The sequence below is a fragment of the Mytilus trossulus genome, chromosome 1 (assembly GCF_036588685.1).
Source record: "Mytilus trossulus isolate FHL-02 chromosome 1, PNRI_Mtr1.1.1.hap1, whole genome shotgun sequence".
In the NCBI taxonomy this organism is placed as follows: Eukaryota; Metazoa; Mollusca; class Bivalvia; order Mytilida; family Mytilidae; genus Mytilus; species Mytilus trossulus.
Window position 1 is genome coordinate 27968639 of NC_086373.1, and position 27700 is coordinate 27996338.

The following is a 27700-nucleotide window of genomic DNA, read 5'->3' on the forward strand; positions in this document are numbered from 1 at the left end:
TTCAATTCTGCACTTTTTATTTAGTGAAAATAATTTTGTGTACAATAAATAAATTCTTAAAATCATTAACCAAATTATACAATATATTGATATAATGGTAATATTGTGGACGGCAAATATTTTCCTTAACAATCATGATTTTTTAAAGGTAAGATGACACAAAGAAAATTGCATATGACACAACCTCATACTAGAACATAAATATTACATAAATGACAAGGACATTGATTGATAGATGTGAACAAAAATCTTATCTAACTAAATAAATTATTCTCATCTAATTATACAACTCAACACAACCAATGTTAAACAACAAAAATGAAACACTAACAAAAAAAACAAAAAACAAAAAGATACAACAAATTTAACAAGAGTCAATCAAAATATATCTTCAGCGAATTATCGGTGAAAACAAACCAATGATGCTGTGGATTCATTATCATTTGTTGGATACCAATTTTCATGGATTTCGTTAGTATAAGGAAACAAGAATGTCAAGAATTTCAGTGCAATTGACAAGTATTCTATTGGAATGTATACAGAGTTTAATAACCTGTTATTCAGTGAAAATTTCAATCAACAACTTTACTGTTAAAATGACATCTAATTTACCTTACTCGCAAGCTTAAGTGAACATGAATGCCAAAATAGACAGTTATGCAGTTTATGGATTGCAGGACATACATCAACAATAACATGGACTCTAAAGAAATGTCAATTGGAACTTCCAAAATTTACAGACCATTTTAAAAGGACAAGAAACATCGACAGCAAATCGTATCAAACTGTTAGTTTCTATTGCAGATTGATGATAATGTATGATTTTCCATGTTTTCTGAAGAATATTGCAGAAAAGCAAAGAAAAATAAACATACCAAACAAGTTAAATATATTTTAATGAACAATCAATCCTAAATTGTAAATACTACTATATGCCATGAAACTACAATATGTTAAAGTGATTACAGAAACAACCTTATGTCCTATTTAAATGTCAATTGAATATCTATTTATCTAGCTAGCTAAACTCATCACATTAATCCTGATTAAAGCTTTACCCATATAATACAGCAACATCTGATTTGAATTGTTTGACTAAAGATAATGCTTTTCAGGATAACTATCTCAAATGATTTCTCAAGTAACATAAACAACATCACAACACAAATCATATTTTACTCATGAAACAGACTAAGGATGTAATAAATAATTTGAAAAAAAATGAACATTTTCAGGCTTACAAATTAAGATTCCTCATGGCAATCAAAGTCAGGTATCCTATTTAGATAAAAAGTATTAATTAAAAGATTGGGGGGAATAAAAATGATAAAAAGACCAAGAAAAAAACCTTTACAGAAATTAAATATTAACAAACTGAAACCCTGTAAAATGCTAACTAATTATTACTTGAAAAAAAACCAATAAATTAATAAACCTTATCATGCTTATTGAGTCCAGAAGTGAGTGGGAATCTGGTGTCAAATCATTTCTATGGAAAGGAAATGTGTCAATGCTTTTACAACGACACAATTTCATTCATTTACCTTTATTGGTTCCCCTAAAACTGACCCTATCACAAGTTTTATCAAGTATTTGACACTGTTGGTGCTTCCAACACTAGCAAGATAAATAAAAAGTGAAGATGTAAATAAAAAACTGCATTTTCTTTTCTTTTCTGTATAGATAGTTAATTTCAGCTTCAGTTTTGGAATGATCATATATACTATCAAATACAATCAGTCTCAGTATACAAAAACATAATACATTCAATGCATACAAGTGATAAAATGATACTTTTTTCATATACATAAAAAGCATACTTTTAAAATGTATTGGAGATTTAACGAGTCACAGAAAAAATGAAATTTACTGGTTTGAAGCATTTCAAATATGCTCAAAGAATGTATCAGATTATTCTTGTATTATCTGACTAGAAGCTGACTAGAAGTTGATGAATATTTTACTGAGGTACAATGTAAAACTATTATTTCTTATACATGTTATATATAAAAGCACTAATAAATATAACCAAGTATAATACAGAAATGACAGCCAAAATATATTTTACAGCACTGTCAGGAAAAAAACTGAGTCAGTATCTTAGTCAAAACTAAAGCAGCTATATCCCACTCCAAAAAAAGAGAAAAGAAGGGAAAAAAACTTAAACATCTTTGCCATCCTACCGTTTGTTTTCCACACCAAACAAGAAGTAACTTTATACTTCTTAAACTGACCTTTCTGTATGACAAACACATGTCCATGATGCAACTGCATACTAAGGACAAAAGTTATAAGCAGGGCATAAATTGAATAAGCTTGACTATCATAGTATTCAAGGTCAGAGTGAGCTTACATTCTCATGTCACACGTTCACAGATCCTGATGATAATACGTTTAGTTATCCTTTGTTTGAGGGGGAGGGAGCTATAAAGATGGAGTCTAAATTATAGTTGAAGTTCATGAGATATTCAAATATAACTTTCATTTCATATATGAATTTAATTTATCCTTATTTATCAAAGTACAGTTCTAATGGCAGTATCATTCCTTGTTATATTTGTATGCAGATTTTCATTAATTGCATTTATAAACTAATCTAGCACTTGAAATAACAGCTAAATGAAGTTCCTTATACACAATGTGTCATACAATAACAACAGATATGCACTGAATAAATAGCACTCAGATATGCTTTTTGAGTAATTTTCAATAATATGTAAACAAAAATAAAACTGAAATTGACTTTATATAACACTGTTACACTTAAATAACTATGTGACTTGGCAAAATAAAATTGCCTTATATAAGAATACAAGTAATAACATTAATGGAAGAGTAAATGTGACTTTTACTGTAAAGAAAATGAGATTCAGACATGACAATGCCATAGCATAGTAAAAACATTAGATATTTATCTACTCTGAAATGATGGCATTATCAAAACTAAACAACTAGAATAGAACAAATAGGAAAATTATGCCATTGGAAAAATGAATATAGCTATGTGTCTTACAATTGTAATGACAGGCACAGTATGAACAAAAAACAATATAAGATGAGTAGACAGTATGAATCAAGTATTGATATGTGCTAAAGTCTGCTGAATAACTAACAGACAATAAATAAAATTAAAGCTAAAATTTCCCAACTATAATCATTTCTGGTTTTCTGTTTTGTCATTTGACATGGCTGAAAACTTCTCATCAATCGTTTCTTGTAATCGTATAAAGAATGTATACAATGCTAATGCTTGGTTCTTTTTCATTTCTGTCCAATGCTCCTTTGTCTCTGTATCCATTATACTGTCCCGAGTCGACATTGACCAACTTGTTGACATGTCTTTAAAGGAGTCTATAACAACCCACTGGTGTGTTAAATACGAAAGCAGTTTTTCATAGATTTTGGTCAGCATATCTTCTTCTAAAGGTTTCAGTTTGTAGATGATTTTCATTATGTATTCTATGGTGTGTCTTGTACCCTGAAAACAAAACAAAAAAACATAAAATAAAGAATAACAAGAATGTGTCCTAAGTACATGGATGCCTCACTTGCACTATCCTTTTCCATGTTCCATGGACCATGAAATTGGGTAATAATCTAATTCTAAATTAGAAAGATCATACTAGAGGGAACATATGTACTAAGTTTCAAGTTGATTGGACTTCAGCTTCATCAAAAACTACCTTGACCAAAAACTTTAACCTGAACGGACGCACAGACGGACGAACAGAGACACAGACTGGAAAACATAATGCCCCTCTACTATCGTAGGTGGGGCATAAAAATATCTTAACTTACTAATAATTCTTCCAATTAGGTCTATTCTAAGCACACTAATAAATTTGTTTCATACATTTTGAAAATACAATTATTCTTATTTTTTTCAGGCTGACAATCAGGAGTATTTACAGAATACAGACTTAAGATAATCAAGTAAACTTAAATCAACAATTTCAATAACTATAATCATGATAATATTGCTATGAAATGCATTAAAATCTTTGCAAAACAAACCACTCAATCTAAAGAAAACAAATACATTGACTTCATTTATATATCCTCATATATAAAAAAAAGATATATACTCAACACTAAAAAAAAATCTGTCAAGTCATATACATCACTAAATTAAATAAAGAAAATTTTGACAAGCATTTGTGACAAACAGGCAGTAGGACTGAACAAGCATTTGTGAAAAACATGCAGTAGGACTTAGCAAATATTTGTGATAAATAGGCAGGTCTTAGCAAAAACAAGATGGCCACAACAAAAGCACTGTTGGTATTCCTATTTGCCATATGTTCTGAAATAGGTTAAATAAAAATACTATGTGCAATCCTAACTTCCTTTAGTGGCAATGGTCCTATGTTAAAAACTAATGATAAAAGGTCAGTTAGAACATAATTTTTCGCGTAAGAACTGTTTTTTTTACAGATGGACAGCAATTATAACAACAAAACCACCATGCCTTATTGACCCTCCAAGAAAAAAACATGTATGGTTGCTAACCCGATAATTTTTAGGACACCCTATATCAAAATACAGTCACTACGTGTAGTCCTTTAACCAATCATATATCTATAAATCTATACGAGGTAAGATAATAGTCAATATATAACTTAAGTTTCAAGGAAATAAAGTTTGACCTACCCTTTCTAATTTCTGGAGAACAGCATCTATTTCCCTAGTCTTCATAATTACGCTTAAATCTTGAGCATTCAATATAGGTTCCTTAAATAAAAATAAGAGAAATAAAATAAAATAAAATCTATTGACAAGAACTATTTAATATGGATTCTGCATATCTTGTATCTTTCTTCTAGATATGACGGCCAGCAATTGTATATATATATATATATATATCACTTTTAATGTAATTTGAGTTGGGAATTGGTAGTTTGGCAGTCTTGTTCAAAGGCAAAGTGGTATATTTTCTTATTCAACTAGCCAAATTAAAACATTTCATGTGGCTTCAACAAAAGAAATTCTTTGGAAAACCACTCTTTCAAAAGTCTGATTGTCAATATAATCAAAGTACTGAACATTGGGATGAACACAAGTTCTTGTAGATCATGTAGATGGCCACAAGCACACGTCTCAGAAAAAAAATCATATCTCTATACCCGAAAGAGAGGTTAATGTACCAGTTTCAAAACAAATCTGAGACAAGTTTGTGCATAGATGATAAATAAATGACAGGGAATTCAACCTCATCGTAATAACTATTATATTGTATTGTACAGATATAAATCAGTGTACTCTGGTTTGTTGTTATATTACATAAATAACACATAGCTGAGAGGATGATAGAATAGACTGTTACCCCAAGAAGACATCGTCAACCACGGCGAAGCCAAGGTTGACAATGCTTTTTCAAGGGGTACCAATCTGCTCTATCACCCTCAGAGCTATGTGCAATTTAATTATTTATACTGAATGTCCTATCATTATGATATTTTACATATTAATTTTATTCTAAAAGTATTTTCTATGACGTCACAACAATAACAACGTTATGGGTATGCTAAACAAACAACAAAAGATGTTTTATTTTTTATTTTGACAGTCAAATAATAAAATCTGAGCCACAACATAGAACTTAACCATTGTATTTAATTAGGCAATTTAGAAAAGGTATAGTGACATAAGTAGTCTCTAAACACATTAACTCCAAATGAAGCTTTGTTAGTAGAAGCCACATTAACTATGTGTATCAGTGAGAAAAATGTAAAAGCGTAAAACTATAGTATATATTTACCAATACACATAATTAACAGTGCCTGGTGATGTTTCAAAGCCTGACCTGTTTCGGTCCAAAAAGGACTTTCATCAGAGGCAGAATTGTGGATTAATGTTTGCACCCTATTTATATAGATATGGTAACCGGCAGTTGAGTTAACCAGCAGTTAAGATTTAACTAGCAGTTAAGTTAACCGGCGGTTCAGGTTAAACCGGCAGTTGAGTAAACCAATGGTTGAGATTTAACCGGTGGTTCAGAGTGAACCGGCAGATCAAAGTTATCCAGTGGATAAATATGTATCTGGTTGATATCTAAACAGGTTCAATTATCCTTTCAGTGAAAAATCCCGGTGGGATTTTCCATGGTTACAGTTATCAATGGTTATCTATATTTAGCTAATGTACATGTTACACAGTAAACTTTTTTTTACATTTAACGGTTAACATTTTGACCGTATACGGAAATCATGTGACCCGATGATATAACCATATTTTGGCTTTAGCATTGGATAAAGGGTGTTTTAATAATTTAAGAAGTACATGGTAATCATTAAGTCTTGATCTTTGGCTCATGATACACCTAAATATCAAGTCTTGGAATAGTATTTCATGTACTTCTTAAATTATTAAAACACCCTTTAACCATGGAAAATCCCAGCGGGATTTTTCACTGAAAGGATAATTGAACCTGTTTAGATATCAACCAGATACATATTTATCCACTGGATAACTTTGATCTGCCGGTTCACTCTGAACCACCGGTTAAATCTCAACCATTGGTTAACTCAAAACCATTGGTTAACTCAAGTGCCAGTTAAATCTGAAATGCTGGTTAACTCAACCGCCAGTTACCATATCTATATAAATAGGGTGCAAACATTAATCCACAATTCTGCCTCTGATGAAGGTCCTTTTTGGACCGAAACAGGTCAGGCTTTGAAACATCACCAGGCACTGTTAATTATGTGTATAGGTAAATATACACTATATTTTTGTGCATTGTATTTAATTACTTGATGCAAATTCTATTTATTGTCTTTTAAATTATTGATTTTGATTGGTCTGGAAGAGAGGGTAACATTAAAAAAAATTGTCGCACGCTCAGTCATGTGATAGAGTAAATTAACACCCTCATATTAGCCAATCAAAATATGGCATTTTAAAGTGAAGTATAATAAATTGTATTGACATATTTATATTTGTATATTACAGTTACATGTACATATAATTTTCATCCAATTGCATATCATTATATTCTAGGGCTGATAGAACTTCACCTAATTAACATGTTTACCATCATCAGATTGGCTCTAAAGGTTTCAGTGTTTGAGATATATACGCCAAAAACTGCATTTTACCCCTATGTTCTATTTTTATGACAAAACAGAAAATTCAAAAAAAAAAACCTTTATTCTAAATACCCTCAGGATCATTCAGCTGAAGTTTCGTTGGAATTGGTGCAGTACTTTAGGATCTAGAGGAGAAGATTTTTAAAAGTTTGAAAATTTGATAAACATGATAAACAAATGGTGTTAAATTGTCCTTAAAGGGAAATGACTTCTTAGGGGGTCAATTGACAATGATGGTCATTAACTTATTTGGTAGATCTTACTTTGCTGAACATTTTTCCTGTTTACAGTTTATTTGTGTCATTAATTATACTAAAGATATTAACCAAAAACTGCAAAATTTCCTTCGGAACAGTGAGCTTAGAGCTATGAAACAATAGCAAATATTTTACAAGATTTTCAAACATGGCTTTCAAAACTATATGAAATAATATTATGAAAAGAAAAGTAGGGCTTTGTTGGCAATTTTTTTAATAACACTTCATGGATTAATCAAGAGGAGAAAACATCCTTTAAAGCTGATGTAACATTGTTACCATGACTTTATTCACCTAAAGGGTGCTCACGGGTATAAATCAATTTTTTTTAAAATATAGAATTTCACTATGTTTTTCTATAAATAAACTTTGTCCTTTACTTAATAGAAAAATAAAATAGAAATATGGGGTCACCGTTCATTTAAGCTCACAAACAGCCTTTGAAAGAAGCCTGCATTATTATTAAGGTACTTTTTTTCTGTTGAACTAATAGGAGAAAAAAAAAGTTATATCGAAATAAAAAAAGATCTAAATTACAGAAGTCTCTTTAATTTTAGAATAGTTTAGATCAAGTACAGCTTATTAGAAAATGATAATAAAAAATATAGGTCACTGATGACTTTAAAAAAATATTTCAATTTTAATGCAAAAAATGGCATTTATCACCAAAGGGAGATAATTTGGAGATTTTTCAATGGTATAATTTTATGTCATCTGGGGCCAAAACGAATTGAATTTTTTGGTTGATTTACGTACCATATCATAAAGTAATAACTAATAGTGTAATAATTTAAATTTGTAATGAAAAAAAAATGTTAAAATTTGTTGAATATTTATACCCTCAATGCTATAATGACCATGACCATATTATTTACCTTAAGCTGATCTAACCAGGACCACATAATTTCAGCCAGTACATATTGGTTCTGTTCCTTGGCTAAATCTTTCCATGCTGAATCTTTGTTATTCAGTTTTTGCTAGAACAGATAAGCAATCATTTTTCATAATTATTCAAATAATTGTACTTTTAAAAATTGATATAGGATTGTGTATTGCAAGGTATTTAATACCCAGTTTATTGTTTTGTCCTTTACCATGTTTACAACACTGATAAATACTATTGTCATGTGATATAACTGATAGTACAAGTTATATTATTCAATGAAGAGATTATTAGCATGTGGATAGGTATATTTGATAACCCTAAGTATAGTACATGTAGTATCTTAGTCTAAATTTATCAATATGATTTTTCTAAAATTAGTAAAACCAGTGGCTATCCTATATAAAATCCATTTATAAAATGTGTATTCTTCTTCTTATACTAAGTATTATAGTTGACTGTCTATTAAATGAATTTGATAAATATGAAGTTGGGATCAAATCAACCATGAAGATCAAATCAACTTATTTGCATTCTAACGATTGACCAATTTTGCTGGAAGACAACAGATTGCTGGAAGACAACAGATTGCTAACAGACAACAGATTGCTGACAGACTATTGTTAATTGATGGCCAATCAATTGTCCAATTGGACAGAGTTTGAGGAAAAACGATGATAAAACAATATCAATAGCATTGGTGATTTATAGAAGTGATTACATTATTGTCATGAAGTGGATTTCAACAGTATGCGTTGAAACAGCTGGGATGCAATGAGTGTAAAACATCAGATGTCAAATTTAAAGAATTTCACCTGAGCAATATCTGTTAAAATATCTCACAACATTTTAACCGATTTCAGTATTTAACCCAACACTCTTTTACCTTTTCATAAAAAAACTTAAAATGCATGTCCATCATTTTGTCAATTGTAAGAATGTTCTAGCTATTACTATAACATATGTTAAGTATACCATGGTATACTGCATGTGGATTTACTATTATTGATGGGTTACCATTTTCTTAAATTTTGTCAGATCTGGCAAACATTGAAATAAAATGCTCAACACTTTACAAATTTTTCATACATTTGCAGGCAGACTTTGCCAAAACCATGGAATAAATTATCCACAAATAAGTTTCCTGCATTTTGAGAAAATTAGTGCCAATGAAAATAAATAAATCCTCAGTATATGTATCCAATATATAAAATCTCTACCTGATAAATATCAGCTGCAGTGTATATTTCTTCCTCAACATCAGTTGTTCCAAGAGCCTCTGCTACATCAATCGTTGATAAACTTCCTAAATCCTCACATACACTATCCAAATCATCACTTTTCTGTGACACAATGTCTGATGTAGAGAAAACATCAGTCTCAGTATCTGATTTTATACTCAGCTCTCGTTCAGGCTTAGGTTTTAATGCTAAAAGTTTTTCATCTGGCAAGTCTTCCATACAAACACTTTTTCTCCTTCCAATACGTTTTAAATGACTAGAAGTTGTACTAGTTTGAGATTCTAGTGACGGATGAGAAGTCACTCTTGGGATGTCAATTTCTGATTCGATGTTACCATTTTGATTTAGTTTTTTATCAAAAGAAGCTACACTTGGACATTTTCGTATTTGAGACAATGAATTTCCTTTCTTTGAAAGTTCTAATAGTCTTTCACATACCACATATATAACCTGAAAATAAAGACACATTTTAAGTGTAATTAGCTAGCTCAATTGTACAAGATTAGTCCACATTAGATAGTAATTACATATCTTTATATAAATACTCCTGAAGTATACAAAATACTCATACTCTTCATTATGACATGGTTTTTTATACAAATGTTTGCAATATCTATGTATTAAACATCAAGACTGACAGGAATATTATGATAGTTTTGTTAAGATTTGTTTTTCTATTTGTCTAGAACTAGTTGATAATATCCAGCATCTTCTACAATACACAAATGCAGAAGAGTGTTGACATCTATCAAAGAACTTCTTTCAATGTGGTGCTAGGTTCCGACTTGAAATTGAAGTTAGCAGCTGGTCAATATTAGAGGACTGCACTCTGATTTCAGATGAAGAATAGTAATAGAAGTGCTGTTATTTTTCTCTAGTATTTGCTGAGCATATGTAATAAAATGTATTTACCTTTTTTGTATATTTTACCTTTTTTACCACACTAATAATAGTAATTGTTTATCTAGGTTAAATAGTATCTCTTTTTTTTCACATGTGTTTTATTTTTGCTTTGTTAGCAGTAGCTAGTAAATAATGAAAAATTTACACTGATCCATTGAGTGGTGACTATTTGTCCATTTTGCATATAATGTAAAAGAAAACTAAATCACTTTTACCTGGATATTTGCATACATATGCTTCATAAATAATTGTTGTACCATCACAAAAAAGTTTAAAACCTCATTTTATTTGTAAGCATCTGAGATGAACATAGTTTCATTTATTGAAAGTTTTCTATAATATGTGTAGTTGTAGAACTATTATTTTGTCAGTAACTATAAAGTTTACAACTTACAACTTACCTATCTGATAAGCCTTATGTGTTGCATATAGGGCACCAACAAGGTCAGTCAATTATAGGTTGATAAAACTGATTTTGTAATATACTGTAGATTTTTTTTTCGTGGGGTTAAAATTTTGTGGTTTTGTCTCTATGTAAGATTTCATGTGGATTTAATTTTGTGGTTTCCAGTAAATGGAAGTGATATTTTATGTAGGTTAAATTTTTGTGTTTTTTTTAATTTATTTGATATAATCTTTCCACAAAATAAACAAAAATTAAATCATCCAAAACAATTTCTGTTTTTATAGTACTACATTGATTTTTCTTGATACAAGATGATCTGGCAGTAAACTTGTTTGACAATCAGAATTGAAGGGTATTATTTTGAATGAGCACCGTAAATCAAAATATGGCTAATTTAAGTCAACTGGTTTTCATGAGAAAAGTTCAAAGAAAGGATCTGAATGTAATAGAGGGAAAATGTAGTAAGAGTATTGGCTCTTTATAGACCAGTTGAGATTCAAATCATAATCAGTTTTACCTTTGGCACATATTTAAGTTTTCTTGCTTCGTAACCATGGAGTATTTGTTTCTGTCTATTGAGGAATTGTTGTAGACTAAATTCTCTACTATCTGAACCTCTAAATAAATAAATAAAACATGATTATTTAAACTATTTCAAAACTATATCAATGATTTGCTATTTTCCTTCTCTTTTATTTATCAATTGTTTGTTTACACTTATATTACAAAGTCAAAGGAGTAGGCCTGGGAAATTTAAGGTTCATCTGATGAAAAATTTTGAACACTTTCTCAACACTTACATGACTTTAATGTCTACTTCAGTCAATACAATTATTTACAAAAGGCTGTCACAACGACAGCAAACCAGATTTATTAACATTTATTTGTGTCCTGGCAATATCACAAGAACCATAACTGATGAACGGTGAAAGTGAAAATCTTCAATATCAAATTTGACCTCCATTTTTTCATCAGTATCAACATATTAAAATTTGAAAGAGCTTAGGTTGAATGGTTTATGAGTAAATGCAACAACATGAATGGAAACACCATTTTTTCATCTTTCAAGAACCATAACTCCTGAACCGTAAAATTCAAAATCCACATTATTGAACTTGACCTCCATTTTGACATCAGTAACAACATATTAAAATTTGAAAAGCTTTGGTTTAACACTTCATGAGTAAATGCACAGACACGACTGGAAACGCCATTTTTCAATCTTTCAGAACCATAACTCCTGAACACTAATAGTCAAAAAAGTCATTCTTAAACTTGACCTTCATTTTGTTGTCAGTAACAACATATTAAAATTTTAAAGACTTTGGTTGAAAGTTTCATGAGTAAATGCACGGACCACATTTGGTTGCTGACCGCCCGCCGTACATCCACAAATCAATAACCGACATCTTTGTCACAAATATTTTTGTTCTCATTTCAATTTCTTCCTATCTATTGATAAGTCAGAAAAAACAATGGTCAAAGAATATCAACATAATTTTCATAAAATGATATTTCTATGGAAATATTTTGCAAAAGATAACAAAAACCATATTACATACGCTATAGAAAATATAATCCTGAATGGTTTTAAGTACTGTTCAAATTCTCTTATCACTTCCATTTGTCCTCGGGTCTGGATTGCACCATGTCTATAAATAAAATAGTGAATTAAGATTATTTCAAATTTTTATTTTCATTGACATATATAGGGAAAAGTTCATACTTTCATGTTATCAGAATAGCCTAGCCTTCTTTAAGCATCTCTCAAAAGTATATGTTTTTTTAATGCATAATTTTCTAGGTCAATCAGAAGCTCAGTAGTCAGTATTTCAGTACTTAACAAACTTAACTAAAATTGTCCGTTTATAAAATTAGAAATTATTAAGAAACTAAGGTTTTAACTCCATCAGGTAAAGTTGGCTTTAGACGAATTTGGCTATCTATTGAAGGTATTTTTGACATATAGCTCTTCAACGGTTTGGGTACTAATATACATCTTTGGCTTTGAGCATTCCTGATAAAGATAAATCCAGAAAAGCGCTCCAGACGCAAGAAATTGATAACCTGTTGTTTTCAATTTTTCCCAATATTACAAGATTCTGTCTACGACAAACCAGTTTTATAGGTTATTCTTATGTAAAAAAGGTCTAAGTGAATTACACCAACCCAATATCTATACATTGTGGAGAAAGACACTTAGTAGCACACCCCTAACATACCTAGATTGTCTAAAATCTATGTATCAAGGCAACAAAGATTTTTGTGAAAAATATGTACTTAATTTACAGTCCTCTTTTAGGAATTCTTTGTCAAATTTATGTTAAATAACATGGAATAAATGGTTAATATACCAGAAGTCTGATCTGATTATCCCTAGTTTGACATGTTTTGTTCAGTATTAACTAGTAACATATATGCACAACAAAAGATGAAAATCCTGTCACACCATTTTATCTATTTTTATCATGTTTATTTAGAGTATTTGTGATTCTCTCTCTTAGACACAGATGTTTCTGTTGATTTGAGTTACAAGTTCATACATTTGATAAACTACTGTCATATAATAAATGTTCCTGGCCTAAATAAGGCAATATTGTAAAGTTATACACATTAATTATAGAGATAATAATTAACTCACCTCTTTGATCTTACAAACTGTATTGCATCATCGGCAGGAATTCTATTTGTAAACACTAAATAGGAAGCTATAATGACACCAGTTCTGCCTTAAAATAATATGAAGAAGTTTACATTATTTTATATTACATGTATTTGTAATTTATTTTCATAACAGTTTAGTAATTATTTTTTTTTAAGAAATAAATAAGAATTTGTGAATTTGTGAAGTAAATCACTTATTGACTTTATAAAAGTTACATTGCCCAGTCTAGCAAGGCAATCAATGACAACTTTTCTTTTTTGATAAACCTTTCTAACCCCAGTACGACAATGAACATTGATTGTTGTGATCAAACTTAATATAAAGTTCATCATGGAAATGGATGGTAATATTTTCTTGTAGATTGAAAGTTAAAATTCTAATATGGCAATGACTATAAACAACTTTTGTCTTTTCTGAAAAAAATAGAGTCAAGCATGATAACCAGTAATAAATTTGACTTATGTTAAAACTTACCAAGACCAGCATGGCAATGAATGGCAACTTTGCCATCAGAGACAGCAAATTGTATGACTTTAACCATATCCAGTATGGTACTTAAAGATGCTACACCATAATCATCCCTGGAAATGAAGCACAATTTTGTAAATGAACAATTCAAAATAACAATGTCATATGAGGGCACATATTCAATGGAAGTTTTTATAAATGTATAAAATATGTTTTATGCCTTTATATATTAATGTCTTGTCTGGTTCTATTGTGTCGTGGGAATGCTGTCTTTTCTTTTTTCATTTTTCATTTCAAATTGCGCAAAGTTCTTTTTAGCTATCCATGAAATTTTTTTCTAATTACATTTTTCATCTGAGCAATTAAGCTAAAAAATTGAGAATACTTTTTAATTTCAGATGTCAAAACTTCTCCAAATGAACATATCATTTTCAACTGATTATGCAAACCTAGAAATGTTGATAATTACATGAATTTAAAACAATTTCCTCTTCCTTTTTCAAGAATTATTAAATGTCATAAGTATATAGTGTACTTACCAGCCAAAATTGTAAAAATATACTGAAATAAACAATAAAAAAAATATATATAAAATAACATATCTTTTCATTCCAATTAATCTTGATCAAAACTAATTCAATTAAACAAATGCTAAATTTGAATAAACCAATTGTTTTTCTCATGGGCAAATGTATCTGTTATATCTAAGTACTTTCCTGTTGGTGATTACCTTAAATTTTTTAACAAGAATGCCCCACTCGCACTATCATTTTCTATGTTTACTGGACCGTGAAATTGGAATAAATTCTCTAATTTGGCATTAAAATTAGAATGATCTTATCAAAGGGAACATGTATACTAAGTTTCAAGTTGATTGGACTTCAACTTCATCGAAAACTACCTTGACCAAAAACTTTAACCTGAAGTGTAACAGACGAACAACGAACGAACAGACGGACGGACAGACGGACGGACGAACGAACGGATGCACAGACCAGAAAACATAATGCTCCTCTACTATCGTAGTTGGGGCATAATTACGTTCATAATTCAAATCAAATGAATAGCTGATAAAAACAAGTGAAACTGCCAGCTACTGCTCACTGATGATACCCACGCCACAAGTGGATAATTTTAATAGTGTTAAACAGGAAGTTGTTGAGTGATGAATCTGAAAACATGTCATAAGTAAACATTTCTTGTAATTCCGTAAAAACAAATTGTACTCATATATCAAATATGATAAAAAATATTCAAGACCTTTAATCAATGAACTTACTTCCATTCTCCATGAACATCTGTGGATCATAAGTAAATCCACTCTTCTCTAAACCATATCCACAATCAGCATGTTCTCCTGGTTTCTGTATACTAATCACTGAGGTTATACCTTTTCTGTTCAAATATAATATAAGTTGTCAACTTCAATGCAAAATATCATTGGTGATACATGAAAATCAAGATTTCAAAATTCATTACAAAGCAATGCTTAGACATATAAATATGTAAAATGAGGTAAATATACAATAATAAATGTGAGATATAATAAAATGTTAAGAAAAGCTGTTTTCAACTGATTTTGATAGTTTGTTCTTATGTTGTACTGTCAAACAACTGTCCCAGGCTCGAAGGAGTTTTTGATCATATTATGTATGTGCCTGTCCCAAGTCAGGAGTCTATAATTTAGTGATTGTCATTTGTTGCTGTTTATTTGTTTTTGGTATATTGTGAAGAACATAAATCATGCTGTTCGTTTTCTATTGAATTAACAATATTTCCTTTAAGTAATATGCAGTATGGGTTTTTCTCATTGTTAAAGGTTGTACATTGACTTGTAGTTGTTAACTTTTAAGTCATTTGTTCTCTGGAGGAGAGTTGTCCCATACAGACAATCATACCAATCTTTTTTTATTTTTATAGGGTCTGAAAACATTATTGATAGATTATGAATAATGATATCTTACTCTTTAAACTGTTTTATGATATCAAACTTTTTAATTGCTTTAGATGATGGTCTTGCCATGGCCAAAATATTGTCTGTTACCCTGAAATGTAGTAAGTTGATATATGAGATTAAACATTATGCTGTCAATTATATAAATATAGTAACTTTACTCTTTTAAATACCAATAGCCTGAACAGCAAAACAAGTAAAAACAGCAAAGATAAAAAAATATGTCATAACAGTATGATACTTGTGCATAAATATGCACCTAATAAAAACTGAATGATAATGTTGAAATTATATATATTTATTGGAAAATAAAGGAAATGGATGCATGATACACTGTTTTCATGTGGTTCCTTATAACCAATCATATTCCTAGAAATGTAGAAGAGGTAAGTATTTATCTTTGAAAAGTCACATGTCACATCAGTAGATAATTTCTAATTAAAACTTGTGAAGATCCTACAATTCTATCATTGCTGATTGCCAAACATAAGAATTTTTTATCATTAAAACTAAATTCAAATCATATGCCTTGTGAATACGAAGGTTGTCTAAGGAATTTGTAAATTATAACAAAAGCACAAACCAATTAGAGTAGAGTCCTTTAATTTCTGTTTTGTCTTCTGTCCAATTTTCCCATGTACAATATTTACATTTTTTTCCTCCACAAAATAAAGCACATTGTTTCTCTGTTGATATCAACGTTCTTGCATGCTCAGAAAATTTATTGTATCTTCCTTTTGGCTTTTTTCCTACATATTCAGAAATAATAATATGATTAATAGAATTTTTTTATGAGACTTTTCCAAGTATAAAAAGCAAAAAGCAAAAATGTCCCTAAAAAGGACACAAAAAAACAGCAAACAAGAGACTTAAGTCTCCATACAGTAATTTGTCAAGTTCCAAGTTCTAACTAGCCCTAATTTATAAGTCTAAAAAAAAATCACTAAAAAATATAAAAAAGAATTAATCAGAGGAGACAGGTGAGCCATCAACATCAATGCTGAAGATGACATAGGACCACAACACATAAAGTTTAAGATTTAAGAATTTGAGGTAAATGGTCACATGTTGCGGTTCAACATGTTCTTGGAGATCTCAACATTCCCCAATGTATCTTAATCATGAACTTAAAGATGTATGAAAAATATTCAATTTCTAAAAATAGGACACCTTTGCCATGTTTGCCCCAGCCTACTTTGCATGTGATGTGTCCATGTTTACTGAACCAAATGAAATCATGGTAAAAATCATAATTTGCCAAATATTTCAGTATATTCATCTCGTAATGACGATTTATATTCAGTTATAAGTTGATGTGATGACAACTTCATTGAAACTTCCTTAACAAAAAATTTAATCTGAAAATGTACTTTTATTACGATTACACTTCTTTGCTGAAGTCACTGGTAATCAGAATCAAAAGATTCAAAATTGCAATACGTCATAGAATTTAGTATAATTCATACCAAACCCATAATGTGCATATACCATGTAAACTATTGTACATGATTGTAGGTGGGTCATAACTATTGTATAACCAAGATAAAATCATAGTTATGTGGTTCAAGCTCAAAGCAGTTTTCCCACAGCAATTCTGCTAGCCATGTAATTACAAAAGAAATTTTCCAGAAACTCTTTAAAAATCATGACTGAATTGAACAGTTATCAGAAAATATGAGTTCTGTTCATTCATTTTCACTTTGAACATGTGGTACTTCTCACAGAACATTTGAACAGGATTTTTTTCAACTATGTTAAACATGTTAAAGTATTCAATGAAAATGAAGTTTGAATGTGATAGATATATAAACTATATATAAAGTTACCTTTGAGATTTTCATGTTGTTCTGACCAGTTTAGCTCTTCATCCCCTGGATGGAATTGTTCGTCAGGATGAGGTTCCATGGCACAATGTTATTTTCTACCACTAAGTAACTGATAAAATAATCAAACTTCACCTGAGGATAAACAAAAAATCAATCATCAAATCAAGACATTATCGATTGACTTTAAATAAATTTGTTATTAAAATGGAATCGTTACACAAAATTTCCAATGCATCAATTCCATTACGAAATCAAAATTTGACTTTTGGCTTCCTAATTAACTATCATTGTTTTTCCTCTACAAGTTATTGCTTTGAAATACCTGACTGCTACTAAAATATTGATGCTTTTCTTGCAATTACTCATTCAAAGGATTCACTTAACATGCTTAATTGCATCGGATAGTTACATGAAAGTAACTATATGTCAGAGAGACCGATTCTTGTATAGGAATAAAATACAGATATTATTGTTAATTGGTCATTAGTTTCTTTTCTTGCAGTCAGATTGGTTATTACACTTCAGAGGCCAATTTAGTACAGAAAATTGGTTATAAACCATGTGATACATGTACTTTTTCTACAAAGAAGCCTTATTCAGTCATGTCAGTATCGTATTCTTTGCCATAAATAATTACCTACTACAGCTAATTTGAGATTGATTATTACATAAAGCACATAAACCAATGAAATCAATATAAAGCAACATTTTATGGGAATAAAAATATTACATAATGATTACAAAATGGAAAACATTTAATTCTGGGATGTTCTACATGTTTCAAGGCAACTATAAATAATACAATGTCTTAGAAATTACTTTTTAGTTTGCTTCAACATGATTTATGATATTGACGTGTCAAAGCAATTATATTAGTAGGAAAAAAAATTATATAATGCTTAGAATGACATTACTCTCCGGACAAAAAACTAGAGGCTATAAAGAGCCTGTGTGGCTCACCTTGGTATATGTGAATTAAACAAAGGAAGCAGACAGTTCATGACAAAATTGTGTTTATGTGATTGTGATGTGTTTGTGCATCTTACTTTACTGAACATTCTTGTTGCTTACAATTATCTCTATTTATAATGAAGTTGCCCATGTAGTTTCAGTGGAAAATGTGAGTAAAAATTCACAAATTTTATGGAAATTGTTAAAAATTGATTATAAAGGACAAATACTTCTTAGGGGGTCAATTGACCATTTTGGTCATTTTGACTAATTTTTAGTCTTAAATTGCTGTATATTATTGATGTTTACAGTTTATCTCTATCTATAATAATATTCAAGATAATAACCCAAAACAGCAAAATTTCCTTAAAATTACCAATTCAGGGGCAGCAACCAAACAACGGGTTGTCCCATTCATCTTAAAACTTCAGGGCAGATAGATCTTGACCAGATAAACAATTTTACCCCTTGTCAGATTTGTTCTAAATGCTTTGGTTTTTGAGTTATCAGCCAAAAACTGCATTTTACCCTTATGTTCTATTTTTAGCCATGGCAGCCATCTTGGTTGATTGGCCTAGTCAAAAAACACAAATTTTAGACTAGATACATCAATGATGATTGTGGCAAAGTTTGGTTTAATTTGGCCTAGTGGTTTCAGAGGAGAAGATTTTTGTAAAAGTTAACGACGACGGACGCAGGACGACAACGACGAGGGACGCCGGACGCCAAGTGATTGGAAAAGCTCACTCGGCCTTTTAGGCCAGGTGAGCTAAAAAATAGGTAAGGCCACACTTTAAAATATTTTTTAATATCTTAAAATGTCAGAAATTTTTTAGTCTTCATGCCTATCTGATTAAAAAAACAAATTTATCCACATCAGGATAATAAAAGATTTTGTAAAGGCAGTTATTTTCTGGGTTGAAAGAAAAAGGGCAAACAAACTTTTTCTAAGAAGAATAATAAATTTTTGAACATAATCAAGAATCAAGAAATCTTTAGGGCACCACCAATTAAATTTTATTCAACAATCAAGTTGCAGACTACTGAAATAATTTTTTAATCCTGTGGCAGTTACCCAACAGACATTTATAACATGATGATGTCTAATGTCCTTCCATTTTCATACATGTACATGTATTAATTAGTACAGACTTATGGCTAATGGGCTTACAAAAGATTAATCTGACATGTACATGACAATTTTTATATAATTCTATTCTGATTTCACATTAAACTGCATTAAAGAGATTAAATTTATTGGCGTAAAATCTAAGATCAATAGAATATGACACTTTTAGATTAATAACAAGAAGATCCAAATGTCATTTTCCCACATTATCAGACTATAGGTTTATAAATTACAAGCAGCAGGCAAAGATTGAACGGATATTGTTTCCTAGGTAGAATCAATTAGGTTGAATCCAATTTGATAGTCATGAACAGAAAATTTACGAAAATTATGTAAAACAGAGACAATATTAAAGTATTTTGTTTCATTTCATTTTGTAGTACATGTACTTGGTATACAGGTATAGTAAATTAAGGCCTGGACAAAACACTCCATTGTTTAACAGTTTAAGCAAACATTTATAAACAAAAAACTAAATATTTCCAAATCAATTAATTAATACATGTAACATAAAAATGACTTACATCGCAACTTTTAGCTTCTTGCTAATAATGACTTAACCAACTGGACAAGAAAACTTGTGTAAAACTTGTTCATTTCATTTTACTTTATTTATAAAGAAAGTATATATGTATCTTACATAAAATATCCATTCTACAGATATCATTCAATATTTCTACATAAATTCTTCACTTTAAAACCTGTGATTTAAGTTTTATAATAAATCCAATTATACTTTCAGCATGTTCAAGTTTCAATTGTAAGTATAAAATTCATGCATAAGAAATTGAATTTGGATTAGTGTTGGGAACATTCTATTCTCTTTAAAATCCTTTTTAAATAAAAACAGGAACAATAATCCAATATTCATATTTCATGATGACCATGACGCGACAGAGTTTTTTTTTAACATCTACCGGTATAACTAGAATGTCTTAGACGTCACATGGTAGAGGTGAGAACAACCTATATATGCCATATATATTTATCAGGTTTATAGAGAGAGATTATAAGTTAAAAATCAATAAATCAAAATGGTTCGAGATTAAAAATGCATTGGTTGTGAGAAAATTATGTAAATGAAGCTATAGAATTTCTTGCATTTGGGATGTATATTTTACATAAACATGATATATTCATATAACATAATTGGATATTTTATGTTCAACTAACTGAAGTTGAACAGGAAAAACATTTTATGGTGAACTAGTATATATTTGTTTATGGGCCAGCTGAAGGACGCCTCCGGGTGTGGGAATTTCTCGCTACATTGAAGACCTGTTGGTGACCTTCTGCTGTTGTTTTTTTCTTTGGTCAGGTTGTTGTCTCTTTGACACATTCCCCATTTCCATTCTCAATTTTAAGTTCAACAAGTTCAAATTCAAAATGTCTTACTTTAATCTAAGCTAAATGTTGAAGCATTTTAACTAAAGAGTAGATTGGATTAGGCAAGATTTAATATTTCAAAATAGCATTCAATGGCTACTATATAAATAATATATTGCTAAGTGCGTGATATCTAGTAAATTGCTAACCTGAGAAAACTTTGTCAAACAAGACAAAGCTATATGTCATGTATGTGTTATCCAATTTATTATACTGAATGTGTTGTCATAATTCATACTTACATACATTGACATATGTGTATTGTCATTTAAATTTAAAATTAACAATACTTTACTTTGATTTCATGTACATAAATGTAATACCATTATTAGAATAAACAGCTATGCCATGAGCGCATGATACGCCAGTCGTTTTTTAAAAGAATAAAGTTCAATAACTTCTCAAATTGAGAAGAATGTAATATCAGAAATTCATGAAAAAACTGAAGGGAGCTTAAGTTTACTTATTAAGATTACTTATCTTAATTGATATAAATTAGTCATCAAAGTTTAATGATAACTGCTCAAAGCATTGTTAGAAAAAGGGAAAATTTTGCTTTTTTATGAATAAAATAACATACATCTGATACATGTGATATGTAAAATTAAAAATTGATAACAATCAAAAGAGAGCTTAAGTCAGTAGATATAATTTATAAATATTTACCAAACTTTCTTGCATATTGATGAAAGTGTTTTTGAGTTATTGTCAGAAAAACTGGAAAATCCCCCTTTTTAATGAAAAAAAAACCCAAAACTTGGAAACTTAAAATCTGAAATTAAAAAAAAAAAAAAAAAACGGAGCTCATGTCGGTATATGTAGATAATCAATTCATTGTTTTTTGAATGATCTATTTTTTTTATTGGTATGCACAAGAGGTTGACATTAACAAAACTGTCTCCCGCAGAGCACTGGGATAAAGTAAAATGTAAATTATCCCTCTATCATTTAGCAATCAAAAACTGGCTTTTTGACATGAAGTATAATATTTCAAAATATCACAATGACTAGATGAAAAAATATCCTTTCTCTTGATTTAAGAAACAGCATTTTTTTAACAATTAGCATCATTTTCATTTATATCATGCTGCTTTAAATTGCATCTTTTAAAAAATAATTAGCTAGGTCATGTAGGTGATAATTTAATTTTTCAACATTATGTTAAAAAAAAAAAATAGGTGTCAATTTAATATTTCAACAAGTTTGAAAAAAGTAAATAGGTGATAAATCAATCTTTCTTCATGTTAAATTACACAGCATTATTTCAACTAGGTACCACAACTTAGGTCTTAGGTCCTTTTTTGTCCTTTTTTTATTTTTTGAGAATTTGCAAACTGCATCGACTGTCTGCACAAATAAAATAATATAATACATGAAAGAAGGACCATTACTGGCATTAGACATGTTCAAGATGTTAGAGAAGGGGTTCTGCAGCTACCGTATATTTCAACATGCCCCATTTATTCTTCTTCATGTGTTCCTACATGTTGTATATGTCATGTTTCAAACACCCAAACATATTCATATAATTACTTGATTTGTTTTATTGATCTGATGTACAACATGGACAATGATGTAATTATAAAGTAATGAAATAAAAATATTTATTCAAACATTTGAAATGTTTATTTGCCATAAGGAGTTTTATAAATATTTCAATTCCATTTATACTTGCTAAACAGCATGTATCATATGTACAATATCAACATGAACAACTTTATTTATTTTCAAAGTCTTAAAGGTACAAATGTACTGTAGTCAAATCGCAGTGGTTCAAAACTCATTCTTAAAGATATGGTATATTTACAACAAAATAATTAATTGAAAATAGAAGAAAAGTTTAGTTATCATGATTATGTTCAACTTTCTTTAATAGTTTACAGTTTACACATCAGTAAACAATAACATGAATATAATGAATTCAGACATTTTTTTAAAATGTTTTTACTTTTTATTGAGAATAATTGCGACAACGATAAATTAAGGGGGAAAATCAAACCTTAGTTTTAAATTTGACAGTATTATTCCATTACAGCATCTCTTGAAAATGTCATGACTGTAATTAATTATTAATCTTCCATCTGCTTAACAATCACATATGCAATATATTGCTTTGCCAAGCACAGTTGGATACGACCCCAGAGGTCCAACCCTCAATAGTTGGGGCAAAAATTGACACAATATTCACACTTGATACAGCTCTGAATTTGGATTGTAATTAAATATTTGACACATACAAGTCATACATTGACATAGTAGGTTTCTGACACAGAATAACTGTCATGACTGTAGAACTTAGAATTAGTTATACGATTTGAATTTATATTTAATTTTTATGGCTAATGTGCAATACACCATGCTATTGCGAATTAAACCATACTCCCCCTCCCCCCCAAAAAAAATTTACCCCTCCGTTTTTTTTCTTTTGTGCAATACACCATGCTGTTGAGAACTGTGAGAACTGACCCTCCCCACCAAACAACACCCCCCCCCCCCCCCCAATATTTGTTTACACTCCACCCCACCCTTTTTTTTTGGCAAGAAATTTTCTTTTAAATTAGAAATACCCACCACAAATATGGACTTGGAAAATTTAAATCGGCTGAAACTCGGTTTTCTGGAAGTGTGCCGGGCTTCACATCTGTGTCTTACACAGGTCGTTCAGAGGCTTAAAACTTGCAAAAATAGTGCAAACCCAGGGCTATATAACTACTGATTGTTATTATTATTGAAATATGCATAGGAAACGACTACTTATGGTTTCAGGTCCATTTGAAGTAAAAAATTGGAAAAAACGTGAAATTCTGTATTTTTGGTGCAAATGACCTTATGTAGACTGCTGAACCAAGATCAGATTCACTCCCACCTAACAACTGTTGGGGTCATTTTGTTAACAAGGATCCACTCTACATGCTGGCTACAGCTGGCTACTTTTACCAGCATTCCAGAAATGGGTCTTCTGGGTCACGAGAATGGATGACGAAACTTCGTCAAAATTGATGTTTTTTGCACCTGATGACCAACTTTGTCATGTTTGTTACATATTTTTTTTTTTTTTTTTTTTTTTTTTTTATAGATTTCAGTATAAAGACAATACCCATATAGTGTCTTGAAGTATAAAATATATTTGTATTCCACATGAAATGGGAAAATGCTCAGTACAACCTCACATTTTCCCCGTTTCTAAGTTTCGATCATGCAAATAAATTTCATATTTCAAGAAACTATACATATATATTGTCTAAATACATATGTAACAAGATTAAGGTTTAGTTTTGCTATTTTGCCCTTCTTATTTCAGATTTTAGATCAGGTACATATGTATGTTAGATAGGGACAGAAATTTTGCCTTGCAATAGTCAACAAACAAGTTGCAGTCCTGAGTTATTAACCATGTGCACATGCAGAGAGCGTGGTACTCTCACTACATGCATCATTCTGACTGGACAGTGGCACTCTCACTACACGCCCCATTCTGACTGGACAGTGGCACTCTCACTACACGCCTCATTCTGACTGGACAGTGGCACTCTCACTACATGCCCCATTCTGACTGCACAGTGGCACTCTCACTACATGCCCCATTCTGACTGGACAGTTGCACTCTCACTACACTCCCCATTCTGACTGGACAGTGGCACTCTTACTACACCCCCCATTCTGACTGGACAGTGGCACTCTCACTACACCCCCCATTCTGACTGGACAGTGGCACTCTCACTACACCCCCCATTCTGACTGGACAGTGGCACTCTCACTACACCCCCATTCTGACTGGACAGTGGCACTCTCACTACACTCCCCATTCTGACTGGACAGTGGCACTCTCACTACACGCCCTATTCTGACTGGACAGTGGCACTCTCACTACACGCCCCATTCTGACTGAACAGTGGCACTCTCACTACACCCCCATTCTGACTGGATATACAAATGTAGCTGCATATTTAATAACTTGTACTTTGCTCAAATTTGACTGTCATACCATTCTTTAGTCACAAACTCAAAAATGACAAAAACTATTTTTTTTTTAAATATCCCTTTCATCCCCTTTTTCAAACAGACATGACAGACAGCGGTGGATTTTTTTTGCAGAGAGCCCACCAACCACTAATTATACTTTTTAAAAATGTTTTAAATAGACATGTTTTTAGAGACTAATTATCAGATTATCATGATTATCAAGATTATTAGTGTATAATATAAAAATTGAACTGTCTTAAGACGAGTACTATATATATACTAATACTAAATACTGGTGTATTTTTAAGTTTTGCGCCCCGCATATTATCGTATGCACAGGTAATTTCATTCTGTCATCAGAAAGTATATTAACAAAAATTTCGGATTCCAGCAACAAGGATTAAATAATTATTCTTGTGACAGTAATAATTGGTTGTTTTTTTTTGGTTTTCAAGGTATCATACAAATTAATCATATTTTACTGCTTCTTCATAGCATTGAAAAATGCATATTTATACATTTAAAGTTTTCATACAAAATGCTTTTCTTCTGTTATTTTGTTAATGTGATTATTAGACTATTTGTTTAAACACTAAAAAGTGGCAAATTCAGGAATCGTAGATAGTGTATGTCCCACCTATTTGATCACAAAAGTCATAAAATGATTATAGCCGATTCTAATTCCTTTTTCTATTGTTAACCCCCCTTTTTTTTGAATCAATATTTAATTGACTTTTGCAAAAGGAAATTAAACTAAATATTACATTTTATTTTTTTCAGAGACAGAACTGAAAGAACATGAAGAATGAAAGAAGAAACTTTAAGTATTTTTTTCCCACATTAAGGGAACTTGTGACAATCCTATATACATGATATACATGATATAGTTTGAAAATGGTTTCTTAAGATGTGGTACACATGATTTATTGTGTTTTGTTATAGATCTTGACCTTTTATGTTCTTCAGTTTTCTCAATATTTCAAAGGCGGATACATAATTTATATTGATCCCTCATAAAACATGTAAAAGGGATATTTATAACATTAAGGGGTTGCCCCCCAAATTATTATGACTTGGATGGAAAATTGTCTCATTGTCAGTCACACATACATAGACCAGATTTAATTATTTCTTGGTGAACGGGGAAAAATGCTTCAGAAATTAAAGAAATGTCAAAGTACAAGTGATAAATCAAGTTTTAATATTGTCAAAACCTTCTATTTTATGTTTACAAAAAAAAAATATAATCGCTCCCCATCACTTTTCAAGCTTCGCCTAAAAAATTTGCAAATTAAATATTTTTTTAATAAAATTTTCAAATAGCTCGCCCCAAATTTTGGAGTCCAAAAATCCGTAAAAATCTGTAGAACAAGAAATTAAATTGGTGTGGCCTTAGCGTTCACATTATCTTTAATCTCTATCGGTCTATTCTGAACCACCGCGTCACACTACAGTTAAAAATGCAATCGATCTAACTTTTTTACCTGTACAACTGTAAACATTGTGTATTAATAGAACTGATTTATCAAATTCATGTTTTGATACACACACTTGAAAAAAAATAATTGGATAAAGTTATTGTTTCTCTTGAATCAGAAGATAAAATTTTGGTGTTGTTGCAGTTTTCTTTAATTTTGAAAAAAAAAAACTGGAGCAAGGAAGTTACATGTACAACACAACGCCAGAAATACCGCGGTTCCTGCAATGAAAAATAAATCAACATACACAACATAAGAAAAAAAGACACAGATTTTGCAATCTATGCTACGGCGATGACATCATGTTTTCAGTTCATTTTAAAGGCCTTTTAACAGAGAAATAATGGTTAAACAAAGAACATCTGAGATAGTTTTGCCGCTTTACATGCACATAGTATTACATTATTTTCAATTCAATATTACTAGTTTAAACGTCATCCAATCTCTGCGTTAACATTTACAGTAAGTCTAAGATCAGTTAACTTTAGATCGATTCAAACTTAACTACCTCTTGTGGTGTTTTAGTTTAGACTGATTGAAGATCAATTCAAAGCATTTACATTAGCCCCTATCATTTTGCCTATACCAAAATGAACCGGTCTAGTTAAACATTTGTTAAAATCAATAAATATGTCCTAGTGTGAACTGTTAGAAATAACCTAATTATGAAGGTTATTAAAGTTATGGGTTGTTTACACATTATAGGTGATTTTAATTTGTTGTGCTTTTTTGTCATATAAAAAAAACTGATAAACGTCATAAAATAATTTTTAACAAAATTATCCAATGATGACTTTACAATATATCAATAAACTGACAATTTTGAAAATAATTTGTAAAATTTTATAAGGACCTCTTCCTCTTTCACAGGTAAAACCTATCTCATATTCTGTAAGTCTTACATTTTAAATCGGCTAAATTACACTTTCGGTTTACATCGCCATGTTGTCGTCAATAAATAACTTTATTCGTACACCCTTGTTTCTTTTTCATACAAGTTGAGAAAAAGCTAGATACGATATTTGAACCCGAACGTTCATTTTGTTCGATTGGAATGATTTGTCTCATCTTTACAAGAACTATAATTTAAATTGAAAAACAG

At 30.4% G+C, this 27700-nt stretch overlaps 1 protein-coding gene across 1 annotated transcript; it reads right to left on the minus strand.

The window, feature by feature from the left end:
* LOC134720833 (protein tyrosine phosphatase domain-containing protein 1-like) lies at window positions 1-27598 on the minus strand. Its single transcript, XM_063583386.1, has 14 exons — window positions 27501-27598; window positions 17692-17823; window positions 16449-16614; window positions 15876-15956; window positions 15191-15306; window positions 14451-14472; window positions 13918-14024; window positions 13420-13507; window positions 12341-12430; window positions 11296-11395; window positions 9449-9919; window positions 8221-8322; window positions 4651-4731; window positions 1-3478 (listed from the first exon to the last, which is right to left on the minus strand). The coding sequence occupies exons 2-14, from the start codon at window positions 17768-17770 to the stop codon at window positions 3155-3157; spliced, it is 1827 nt and encodes a 608-aa protein (XP_063439456.1). The 5' UTR covers window positions 17771-17823; window positions 27501-27598; the 3' UTR covers window positions 1-3154.
* Between the last annotated feature and the right edge of the window lie 102 nt (window positions 27599-27700).

Excerpts from the sequence above, each read along its gene's own strand:
- LOC134720833 (XM_063583386.1), bottom strand. The coding sequence starts at position 17,770 with ATGGAACCTCATCCTGACGAACAATTCCATCCAGGGGATGAAGAGCTA. Across the intron at positions 15,307-15,875 it reads ATCATAAAACAGTTTAAAGA|AAAAGGTATAACCTCAGTGA; the intron begins GTAAGATATCAT and ends ATATTTGAACAG. Across the intron at positions 12,431-13,419 it reads CAGTTTGTAAGATCAAAGAG|ACATGGTGCAATCCAGACCC; the intron begins GTGAGTTAATTA and ends TTTTATTTATAG.